The following is a 12,020-nucleotide window of genomic DNA, read 5'->3' as shown; positions in this document are numbered from 1 at the left end:
CTGATCTTGGGCCTGACCTCTTCTTTTGATACTGTTGACCATCACATTATGCTCAATAAGAGAGGTCGGCAAATATCTATAGTATCCATACCAATGCTGGTATTGGTAGCGAATCGATACTATACCAGTTCAGTATGTAGTGTTAAATAAATGTTTTTAAAAAAAAAAAAAAAATTAATTTCATTTTAATTTATCTATATAGTGCAAAATCACAACAACAGTCAACTCAAGGTGCTTTATATAGTAATGAAAAGAAAAGAAATTTAAAAATACCTCAAATATGCACTATGAAACATGCACTTTTTTGTTGACTTACATGGCTATTGTTTGTAAGTACATTTAAACAATAGAGGTTGACCCAAAGTGCTTTAAAAACTGGAACAATTAGATTCCAGATCTCAAAATAAATAAATAAACAAAAACCTGGAAAGTATCCATATCGGTCCTGTATTTACTTGGTATCAAATAAGTTCGTAAATTTAAAGTATGTTGCTATAGAGTAGTTCTCTTCATACGTGTCTGAGCGATTTTTGTGGCTGCTTTGAAGTTCAGGTCCACTTCTCTTACCTGTCGTGTGAATTTTGGGGGGTTTTACCTTTTTTCTGCACTTTCAAAGAAAATTTCCTATCACTAGGATGCAGATAATATTCAGTTATATATATCTATTAAGCCCCAAGATGTTTCTAAGTTACAGACCTTTCATAGGCGGTTAGAATTTATTAAAAGTTGGACTGCATGCAATTTTCTTAGCAAAACATCTAAGTATTCAAATATGACAATGTTAAAAATTCAGTTACACTGGCTTACCATTAATTTCAGTCCAATTTAAGATTCAGGTTTTGAATTTTAGAGCTCTGTGTGGACAACCATTACTGCACACCAGAGAACTTTTACATCCATTAATCCCCAGCTGAGTTCATGTGCAGCATACAAGACCGAGACAGAGTTTTTACAGCAGTGAGCCCCTAGACTCTGAGGCTTTCCCTCACCAACCCTAAAACCTGTGGACTCAGGGATCTCTTTCAACAAGCAGCTAAAAAAAAGTAGGAAAAAAAAAGATATTTATCCTGAAAAGTGCTACATAAATAAAATTTTACCTTACATGCTTTTTTTAAGCCTTTTATATAATTTTAAAGACAATAATGAACCTGGAAGAAAATCAAAATGAAAACTATTCATTAAAGAAATTTCTTCTTAATTAATAAATCTTTGTTGTCTTCTGTATTTTAAACACTGTTTATTAGGAAAAAAAAATTATAAAACGATTAAGTGTCAAAGTTTTGTTTACCTGTTTCAAACCTGAAAAAATACATTAGAGCTCAAAAGTATCATCAAATTGTGTTTACATTTATCCTAATGACAACATTAATAATAATTCAACTCATCAATGCACGCAAAGCACAAAATAATAGCTGTCGGTATAATATACCACCCTACCTATTTACTCACTAGGACAGCTGACTGTCCTGAGATTTTAATCCAATAAGAAACAGGTGTGTCAGTTTATCCAGTTCACCTGATGACAGCTGCTGTGTCTCTCTCTACCTCCTGCAGTCCACAGTATAATCTAATCCAATCTTTTGGTTAGAATTTAACATTTTAAATATAGCTAATTTGTAAAGGCTTCTCTTTAATTAATCAGGAATGTGGGGTTCGTTGGGTTATACAAACAATGCAGCTCCACGCTGATTTTTCTTAATCTTTCATGGTCTTACAAATCAGGAATTGATGGGTTTTGACTGCGTCTTGAACATGCAAGGAGATGTCATTTGTTATCAGGATGTCCTAAAAACTTCAGATAATCCAAAATGCAAACATACTGACTTCTCTTCATTGGCTTCCTGTTAAATCCAGAATTGAATTCAAAATCCTGCTCCTCACTACAAGGTCTTGAATAATCAGGCCCCATCTTGTCTTAAACTTATAGGATCACCATCACCCCATTTAAGCCCTTTGCTCTCAGACTCCGAGCTTACTTGTGGTTCCTAGAGTATTTAAAAGTAGAATGGGAGGCAGAGCCTTTAGCTTTCAGGCCCCTTTTCTGTGAAGCCATCTTCCACTTTGGATTTGGGTGACAGACACCATCTCTACTTTTAAGATTAGGCTTAAAACGTTCCCTTTTGCTAAAGCATATAGTTAGGGGTGGATCAGGTGATCCTGAATCTTCCCTTAGGTGTGCTGCAATAGGTGTAGGTTGCTGGGGATTCCCATGGTGCATTCAGTATTTCTTCTTCAGTCACCTTTTACACTCACTGTGTGAGTGGAAAATATCGTGAGAATAACAAATTACAGTAGCCAGCCTAGAATTAATAAATGCATAAACTATTTTTTCAGCATCACAGCATCTGAGACAGGATGTTTCTCATTTTGGAGATATTGCGCAAGTGGAGGAAAGCAGTCCTACATAGTTGTTTAATATGGGCATTGAAGGACATCTCCTGGTCAAAAACGACTCCAAGATTCCTCACAGTGCCTCCTAGGACCTGGCGTCCACATATGTGGACATCACATTTTGGGCCGTCTAGACCAAAATTAGAGGAAATTAGAGGTCATCAGGGTTTTTATATCTTTAAGACATTCCTGCAGTTTAATTAACTGGTGTTTTATCTTGCTTCAAAGATAAATGAACTGCATAGCAGTTAAAATGTATGCACTGAGGTCTAGCAGGACAAGCACAGATATGAGTCCACTGTCAGAGGCTATAAGAAGATCATCTGTAACCTTCACTAAAGCTGTTTCTGTGCTGTGATGAGCTCTGAAACCTGACTGAAACTCTTCAAATAAGCCATTCCTCTGCAGATGATCTGTTAGCCGTTTGACAACTACTCTTTCAAGAATGTTTGATATGAAAGGAAGGTTAGAGATTGGCCTATAGTTAGCTAAGATTGCTGGGTCAAAAGATGGCTTTTTAAGTAATGGTTTAAACTACTGCCACCTGTGGTACATAGCCGATTATTAGAGATAGGTCGATCATATTTAAGATTGAAGCATGAATTAATGGCAGGACTTCTTCGAGCAGTCTTGTAGGAATGGGGTCTAAAAGACATGTTGATGGTTTGGAGGAATTAATTACTGAAGTTAACTCAGAAAGATCAATTGGAGAAAAAATACTTTAAATAAATATCAGTGGTACTGAAGGTGAGTAAGTAAGTAAAATTTTATTTGCATAGCACCTTTCAAGATCAAAATCACAAAGTCCTTCACAGAAAAGCTAAAACAAAAAACAAAAACAAGAATTAACCAAAAGCAAGTTTAAAAAGAGAGAAACCTAATCTTTAATAATCCACATTTAACTGTTTTAGTCTTTGGAGTAGTTGCAGATACTATATTGTTTTTTCCTCTGTGATTTAAAAAAAAAAATGTGTAAATTTTTTTGTGCTGATTTTTGGTTTGATTCTTGTTGATTTGGGAGCAGGCACAGTCTGTAAGGCGATGGGGTTTGGGGGGATAACAGGAGGAAAGAAGCTGCAGAGAGGCATGAAAGGCTGCAACACTTGTTCCTAGCCCCAACTCTGAATAATCACATTTACGCAACAGTAACATGATTTAGTAACAGCAGTAATGTCCACACAGTTATTCATGGCAGTAGTCATTATAGTTATTTCAACAGTGATAAAATGTGTTTTAAAATTGAATTATCTACTTATCTCCTGTAGATAAAGTCAAATAAATGAAAATCTGTCATTTAATAACCTGAGTGAAATTAACCTGTGGCCCACTGAATGAGTTAAATATTGCTTAAAAAAACAAGCAGACACCTACCTAACTAGATGGTAGTTACTCATTCACTGCATGTGAAGATGAAAACATGACACCCGAAAAAATCCACGCTTACAAAATGACCTCAGAAGCATTCAGGAACACTGTGACCTGAGAACATTGAAATAGAAGACCTTTGGATTTGGCAGGACTCTTCACATGCTTTTCTTGCAAGAAGTATCTCAGTCAGGGAGGCAACCAAGGACCTGACATTGACTTAACCGAACTACCGTTAATCTATGACATAAGAAATACTGCTGACGACCATTTCAGCAGCACCTTACTCAGTCCCTTTACAGTAGTGATGCTTAGAATCATTCACTGAATTCCAGCTTTATACTGTCTAGTGTAAGGACAGTATAAAGGATATATAGACCTCTAAATTCCCTTTCACTGCAGCTGTCTGCAAAAAAGGTCAGTACAATTGTCCTTCGAGAACTTTTTACTTTCCTACTTTGAGTACTTTTCAGAGCCTGTACTTTTTCAATTTTACTTAGGTAAAAAAGTTGCTTCAGTAGTTCAACTTTTAAATGAGTTTTTTTTTTAAGCCCGGTATCTGTGCTTCTACTTTTTCTTTTACTATTTCTTCTACTACTACTTTTCCTTGTCTGTTCATTCGGCTCTTCCTTTCCTCTGCCTGGGTGAGTGGCTTTCAGTTCGAGTCTCTCTGCACCTGAGTTCATGGTCTTCTTGTGCCTGCCCTGACTTCTTGGTTGTCTTGTTCAGGGTCCCGTCCTGTGGGGGGTGGGTGGGGATGGCACACCATTAATTTTCTGCTGATAGTGTTTCGAGTTAAGAGTTGACAGAACGAGATTGAACAGCATCACCATCTTCCTCATTTGGCTCTTCCTCTGCCTGGGTGAGCGGCTCTCGGTTCGGGTCTCTCTGTGCCTGCCCTGACTTCTTCGTTGTCTTGTTCAGGGTCCCACCCTGTAGGGACAAAAAAATAATAATTAACTTTCTGCTGATAGTGTGTGTATAGAGTATAAACTCATGAGGTAACCTCAGATGTCTGACCTGTCTGTGATCAACAACATTAAGCAGCACTGAGGTCATAATGCAGCTGATGGTGTTGGCCAACATGAAGATCATCATCCTCTGCCAACGCCACAGCGGGATCTTAGTTTCACTGCAACACAAATGGAGAAACTGCAGAGTTAAACAAGACTGGAAAGACAATTAGTGCTGTACAAAAAAGCAGAGTTGTATGTGGGATTTACCATGCACCCTTGAATGCACCATAGGTGTGCATGTGGGCAGCTTCAGCTCATAGACAAACAGCAGCTAAACAACTGACAGTGCGTGTGCTCATGAGACCGTATGTTTAAAGATGTACTTCACTTAGTCATGTTTTTGTTTAGCCATGTTTAGCGTGTTTGATGACATATGAGCAGTTTTTTTTGTGCTTCTGTTTAAATGAGGTTATGCATAAGTTGCAGTTCGCTAACATAACAGATTTGATTACTGACTAGCTTCTAGCAGAGAGATTTGTTGTTTCTGTGCTCTGTGTACTGGATGTTAAATAGTGTGAAGTTGCCTTCATTGCATAGCTGTATGCGGTGTGTTAATTCATATTATCTGACTTCAAGTTTACATAACCAGTCTGAAGTAATATGCCAGCTTATTTATTTATATACTGTATTTGAGTACAGCTCAGCTGTATCTTTATGTGTATGATGTAATTTGAAGTGTAACTAGTTTGCATTATTGTACTTTGTCCACACACACACACACACACACACACACACACACACACACACACACACACACACACACACACACACACACACACTTCTCAATTTTAAATATGAAGAACAGCAACTTTATTATTGGACTCTGCCTGTTTTGTTCCACACTCATCTGAACATTAACAAGTGTTCTGACCCGACACTCTGAAGCGATTGCTGCCAGCTCAGCTTTCATGGAACCTTCTAAACAAGTGCACTGCAATGAGATTCTAATGTCAGGTACAACCCACCTGGACTTGGTGCCTAGTATCTGTCCAACAATGAGATTGGAGATCCCGACCCCAAACATCTGTATGGAGGAGGCCAGGCCCGTGGCAGTTCCCAGAGTCGCCTGAGGTACGATGAGTGGAATAGACGGCCACATGCTGGCCTGGAATGCCGCACAGGCAGCAACAAGTTTAACATACTAGGAAATACATTAATTCATAGTAATAATTTACCATTTTAACACGGACGTCTAAGATTTTATTTATAAAAAATGATTAAAAAAAAAAATCCGCACTCACAGCAGCAAAGGAGTAGGTGACTCCCAGCCATATGGTTGAAACCAGAGGAGGGACAAAAGTGAAAGCCAGGAGTCCAAACACGGGCAGCGTGAGGACAGCGCTCGCCAATGCGAAAACTCCCCGCAGACCCACATAATCCTGAAACACATGGCAGGGAGAGTGTTTCAAGATAAACCAACTCAACTGTAGATTCCTCCTGGACCTGATGAAGGTTTATTCCTATTAAAAGGGAGTTTTTCTTCCCACTGTCACAAAGTGCTTGCTCATTGGGGAGGGGGGGGAAGGGGTGGGGTGTCTTAGCTTACCATATAAAGCACCCTACAGGGACAGTTGTTTTGATCTGGTGCAGTATAAATAAAATTGAACTGAAGACAGGAATAAGATTTGGGTTTAAACGAAAGATACATACAATGAGAATGCCCGCGATGGCTGAGAGGACCACTAAGCTGTCATAGACTGCTCCCACAATATAAGCTGCCTCCTTCTGGCTGTAGTAGCTGTACTTATCCTGGATGAACTTGCTGGGATATGAAGAAAAAAAAAAGAAGACAGATGTGAATGTTTGTGACACTAGTATACTCTGAAAGCAGTTCTGCATGCACAAGCCTGTATGCTCACACTTTATGTCGAGAACTCTACCTTGCATCAGCAATGAAGGGGAAGATGCCGTTGTAGAAGAACATGATGGTGAGAACCAGCAGCCAGTATCTTACTGACAGGAGCTTCATATCCTGAATCCTCTACACATAAAAACACACCACAATAAATGATGCTCCCCACACAGATCACTAGTGTGTCCATAATACTTAAAAAATAAGGTTTCAATCATCAATGTTACGTATGCATGGGATTATTATTAAAGGATATCGATCGTACCACTTTGCGAGACTCTTCTTGGATGGCTCCATCGAGACCCAGCTGTCTCATTCCAATCTTGTCCAAGGTGCTGACAATGACAGCAGAAGTGAAGCCCAGCACACACAACAGTGCGCCTAAGAAACAATAACATGAGAAACCCAGGTCACATGGCACCACACCATAAACCTTGAGATTTCTTCACACTCGTCACCTACCACCCCAGAGTGTCCACTGCATGCCATATTTTTCTTCAAACTTCTGCGTGAGGAAGAAGTTCAACACCGAGCCCAGCCGCGAGAAGGCCAGGGTCAGGCCGAAAGCCAAAGCCAACTCCTTCCCTTTGAACCAGAAGGTTGTGATGCGTTTTTGAGCAACTAATGAAGAAGGAGAAAGGTAACTGAGCGGTTTAGAAATGTTCCTCAAAGGCGACGCTGCAGAGAATATTTGTTCATATCCATGAGGGGGACTCACTAGTCAGAGATCCATTGCCTGATCCAAACAGCAGACGGCCTGTGAGCATTAGCGGCAGCAAGTAGGGAGATCCCTTGAAGTGGGAGCCGAGAGCAAACAGCGATGAGCCCAAAACACAGAGAAAAGAGAAGAGAAACACACCGACTGCAAAGAGGAGCAAAAGAAATGGTTGTACCATCATTTTACTGTCAGTAGATTAAAAACAATTACAGACCAAATAAGAAAAAACATGTGCAGACTTACAGCGATTTCCTAATTTGTCAATGAGGAATCCAGCAGGGATCACCACTATTGCATTCCTGTTGATAACAGAGATAACAGAGAGTAGTTCCTCACTGATAAGCCACTTTTCTGCATTTTCACAGTGAAATCAATGCATTAACATGCTTACATCCAAGCATAGATGGCATAGAGAAGATTGTACTGCTGAGGGGTCATCCCCAGTCCCTCCACACAGTCCACTGTCCCATTGATCACTGTTGCATTGGGACACGTCAGGTTCTGTCAAAAACAACAGTCAAACATTAAAAGCAACATCAGTCTTTTCCTGCTGACTGATAATCAATCGTGCAATATTGATGCGATCTGTAAGCAGCGCTGCCTCTTGCTCACCCCTTGGAACTGATCCTGTAACACACTGGGAATGTCGAAGCAAAAGTAGGACCCAAAGGTCAGCAGACAGTTAAAGAAGAGCACCACAAAGCGATAGTATGCTGCAAGACAGTGACGCACAATAAAGAAAGGGCAACATCAGGTGATTTAAAAATGCAGCAGCCTCAGATCAATATAGCAAATAATTGTTGTTATGTCTGAGGACATTTTTGGCTTTCAACAAAGCGCTATTGTGCGACTCGGTACGTTTTGGTTTTTAGCTTGTTTTTAAGGAGAAAAAAGTATGTAATTCTGTAATCCTACTGGAAGTATAAAATGCTGAGATTTTAGGGACGTGTGTGCAGGGTTACAAGCAGAGGTCTGGTTCATATCAGTAATCTGTGCTGACTTGCTGTGTTTTTAATAAATAACTTTGCAGTGAGACGTACCTTTTTCCGCCGGCTGCCCCATCGCGTTATCTGTAAAACAAAGGGTCAAAAATCATATCCTTCGCTGTTGTTTACATGAGCAGAGTGAGCAGCTGCTACGCTTCTTCTGCAGCTGACGTTGGGAAACTCATATCTTTAAACCACGTGGACGGAGTGTTTGCTGCTGAGTAACCTACAGCTGTCTTGGTCCCTCCACCAGCATGTGGGTCCGGTACACCGAGCCCTGCGAGGAAACGTCGCAGTAAGGAGGAAATAGAAGAGGACAGGCTGAAAGTGAAGGAGGCGAGAGAGCGGCGAGAGCCCAGGAGAAGGAGGAGAGGAGACAGGAGCAGCAGAGGAGGAGAGAGGCGGCCAAGACCCTCAAGAGTCTCCGGCCAGAAAACTGCCTCAAATGCATCACTGTCTGCATACACCCAGGTACACGGACACAGGGATGCCTTCAGGTGTCGTCGGAAATTAACTTTCCAACTACAATTTGGGGCCAACTTTAAAATAAATAAATAAATATGTTAGGGTGACCAACCGTCCTCTTTTCCCCGGACATATCCACTTTTCACGTTCTGTCCGGGGCGTCCGGGGGGATTTTCGAGATGGATGAAAATGTCCGGGTTTTCCTATAGGCATACAGAGGACCCATATGTGCGACTTCGTCCCCGAACTGCTGCGTTGTAAGTGGTTGTTCCGCGCTCACAGACGGTCAGAATGCGCAGCGGCGCGCTGAAAAGATGCCACAAGATGTCAAAGCTCAAGTGCATGTTTTCAGACAAACTGCAAAACAAATTTCCCATGTACCATCCCTCGGAATAAATGGGAGGCGGAGTGCACTGTGTGCAGAGCTGGCAAATACGTTTGTGTGTCTAACAAAGGTTTAAAAACGTATAAATAGGGTCCGCAGGTGCGCATTCGCTGTCAAAAAGACGCGCACCAGATAAGAAGTTGCAACGCGCGTTTGCGTACATATAAAAGGCACTGTTTTTGTCCGCTAGAGTGGGATTTTCACGGCATATTGTGCACCAAATCTTTGTGCGTTCATCATTTGTTTGAAGCCAGCTCACCTCCTGCAACCACTTTTCCGAGAATACGCGCTTCTTTTGCGATACGGACTCCTTCTGACATTTCTTTGGAGGTGGAGGAACACCAAAGTAATTGCTTAAAGGAGCTTGCTTCTTCGACATCTTTAAGAGTTCTAAACAAATGTCTGTCCTCCTCCAGAAAATCTTATGCACGCAAACGCGCGTTGCAACTTCTTATCTGGTGCGCGCCTTTTATTTTGACAGCGAATGTGCACCTGCGGACCACTTATATGCACCCTGCATATAAAGGCTGTGCGAGGCGAAAATTCATCTAGTAACTTGACTGAGTTCTTTGTTACACCTGGGAAAAACGAGGATTTTGCTGTATCTGGAGGAGAAGGTGCACTGGCATTTCATACTATGAAGCGTCACAATAGCTACAGATCCATGGATTGCACTTGTGTGTTGCTAAAAAAAAAAAGAAAAAAAGAAGCATTTCCAGACTTTAGCAAAGCAAAAAAAAGTGCCCGTACCAAGACTGAAGCTATTGTCAATGGTCTCATAGTGCTACATTCAGTTGAAGTCACTCTTTGAACTCTTAATAAAATCCAGTACTGTGGCATTTCTCAGACTTAAGTAACCATGGAACAGAGAATATGTTTAGTGTGCCCGATCCCATCCGTGACTCTTAAAGAGTATTTTCTGTATTTCTAGTTTCTCCCCATACGATACAGTTGTCCACGGCATCTTTACTTCTTCAACACCCTGCATAAGCTCAAAAGCATTCACGCCCCCACTCCACAGTCATTACCAATAACAAGATGTCCAGTTAGAATTTAAGGGGGAAAAAGTGCAGCAAAGTCAAACTGCAGTCTTGCATTTCCATCCTGTTCCACGTTCTCCAGCAGTGAGCCTTCAGTTAATCCAAAATGCTGCAGCAAAAGTACTGACAGGGACTAGAAAAGGAGAGAGCATATTTCTCCTATCCTGCTTCTCTTCATTGGCTTAAATCCAGAGTTGAATTCAAAATCCTGCTCCTCACATACAAGGTCTTGAATAATCAGGCCCCATCTTGTCTTAAACTTATAGGATCACCATCACCCCATTAAAGCCCTTTGCTCTCAGACTCCGAGCTTACTTGTGGTTCCTAGAGTATTTAAAAGTAGAATGGGAGACAGAGCCTTTAGCTTTCAGGCCCCTTTTCTGTGGAGACATCTTCCACTTTGGATTTGGGTGACAGACACCATCTCTACTTTTAAGATTAGGCTTAAAACTTTCCCTTATAGTTAGGGGTGGATCAGGTGATCCTGAATCTTCCCTTAGGTGTGCTGCAATAGGTGTAGGTTGCTGGGGATTCCCATGATGCATTCAGTATTTCTTCTTCAGTCATCTTTTACACTCACTGTGTGAGTGGAAAATATCCTGAGAATAACAAATTACAGTAGCCAGCCCAGAATTAATAAATGCATAAACTATTTTTTCAGCATCACAGCATCTGAGACAGGATGTTTCTAATTTTGGAGATATTGCGCAAGTGGAGGAAAGCAGTCCTACATATTTGTTTAATATTGGCATTGAAGGACATCTGGTCAAAAACGACTCCAAGATTCCTCACAGTGTGACTGGATGCCAAGGTAGGAAATCCAAAATAAGCAACTTGTTAGAAACAGTTTCTACGATTTTTAGGGCCGAGCACAATAATCTCAGTTTTAACTGAATTTATATAGATATAAATAGAGGTCATCAGGGTTTTTATATCTTTAAGACATTCCTGCAGTTTAATTAACTGGTGTGTTATCTGGCTTCATAGATAGATGAAGTTGGGTGTCATCTGCATAGCAGTTAAAATGTATGCTATGCTTTCCGATGATGTTCCCAATGGGAAGCATATTTAACCTCCTGGGACCTGGTGTCCACATATGTGGACATCACATTTTGGGTTGTCTAGACCAAAATACTAAATTTTGCTCTACAAGGGCCTGATATCCACTTACAAGGACATTATACTGCCACTGTTCTATTGAAATTTAAAACGAATGACCTCATATGTGGATCTCATTTTTGTCAGATATAAAAATCAGGTAGAAAAAAATCAAATCAGGTAATTCTTTGTTTTTACATTCATCAGGTCAATGGGGAGACTTCAAATTCTCATTCAATGCACTCCTCTTTCAACTCTGCTTCCACATACGTTCACCTACAGACACCGTTCAAACTTTAAATCAAAGCCAACACATTGAACTTTTCAGCTTGTATTTATCTTTTCAATATCTTTTATAGTTTTTCATCAGTTCCTGTTTAAGTTTCATGCTTTTTTTCACCTGTTTCACAGTTTATAATGGGTGTCTCTATGGGACGGAATGTTGGCGGTTTCAGTGAGAAGATCAGCTGCCACAGTGGCAGAAACCAAAAGATTCATCTTAAAAACATTTCTCTCAGCTGCTGCTGTGTCCACAGTTTTCGCTCTACAGCCATCATTTTACCCTCAAAGCATTCCAGTCGTGGGTCACTTCCTAACGATGTGTCTCTCAAAGCTAAGAGATGTACACTTTTTGATAGTCACTTCTTTAAAAACTATTTTGATTGATTGATTGATATACCTTTGTTAGTCCTTTGTTACCTTTG

General features: G+C 40.5%; 1 protein-coding gene across 1 annotated transcript; it reads right to left on the bottom strand.

Moving 5' to 3' along the window:
- Positions 1–3,983: 3,983 nt before the first annotated feature.
- Positions 3,984–8,452, bottom strand: LOC134633315 (major facilitator superfamily domain-containing protein 1-like). Its single transcript, XM_063482188.1, has 14 exons — positions 8,383–8,452; positions 7,955–8,055; positions 7,734–7,843; positions 7,586–7,641; positions 7,343–7,486; positions 7,087–7,245; positions 6,890–7,005; positions 6,653–6,753; positions 6,423–6,534; positions 6,014–6,151; positions 5,738–5,877; positions 4,777–4,888; positions 4,587–4,689; positions 3,984–4,494 (listed from the first exon to the last, which is right to left on the bottom strand). The coding sequence occupies exons 1-14, from the start codon at positions 8,402–8,404 to the stop codon at positions 4,439–4,441; spliced, it is 1,470 nt and encodes a 489-aa protein (XP_063338258.1). The 5' UTR covers positions 8,405–8,452; the 3' UTR covers positions 3,984–4,438.
- Between the last annotated feature and the right edge of the window lie 3,568 nt (positions 8,453–12,020).

The sequence above is a fragment of the Pelmatolapia mariae genome, linkage group LG8, assembly GCF_036321145.2.
Source record: "Pelmatolapia mariae isolate MD_Pm_ZW linkage group LG8, Pm_UMD_F_2, whole genome shotgun sequence".
Lineage (NCBI taxonomy): Eukaryota > Metazoa > Chordata > Actinopteri > Cichliformes > Cichlidae > Pelmatolapia > Pelmatolapia mariae.
The sequence above is the reverse complement of the archived record's forward strand: the minus strand, read 5'-3'. Positions and strand labels throughout refer to the sequence as shown.

What these genes read in the sequence shown, in the direction of transcription:
- LOC134633315 (XM_063482188.1), bottom strand. Translation starts at nt 8,404, where the DNA reads ATGGGGCAGCCGGCGGAAAAAG. An exon ending in TCACCTACTCCTTTGCTGCT is followed by an intron (nt 5,878 to 6,013) that starts GTGAGTGCGGAT and finishes GCGGCATTCCAG; the next exon opens with GCCAGCATGTGGCCGTCTAT. An exon ending in AGAGCCAAATGAGGAAGATG is followed by an intron (nt 4,495 to 4,586) that starts GTGATGCTGTTC and finishes CACCCCCCACAG; the next exon opens with GACGGGACCCTGAACAAGAC.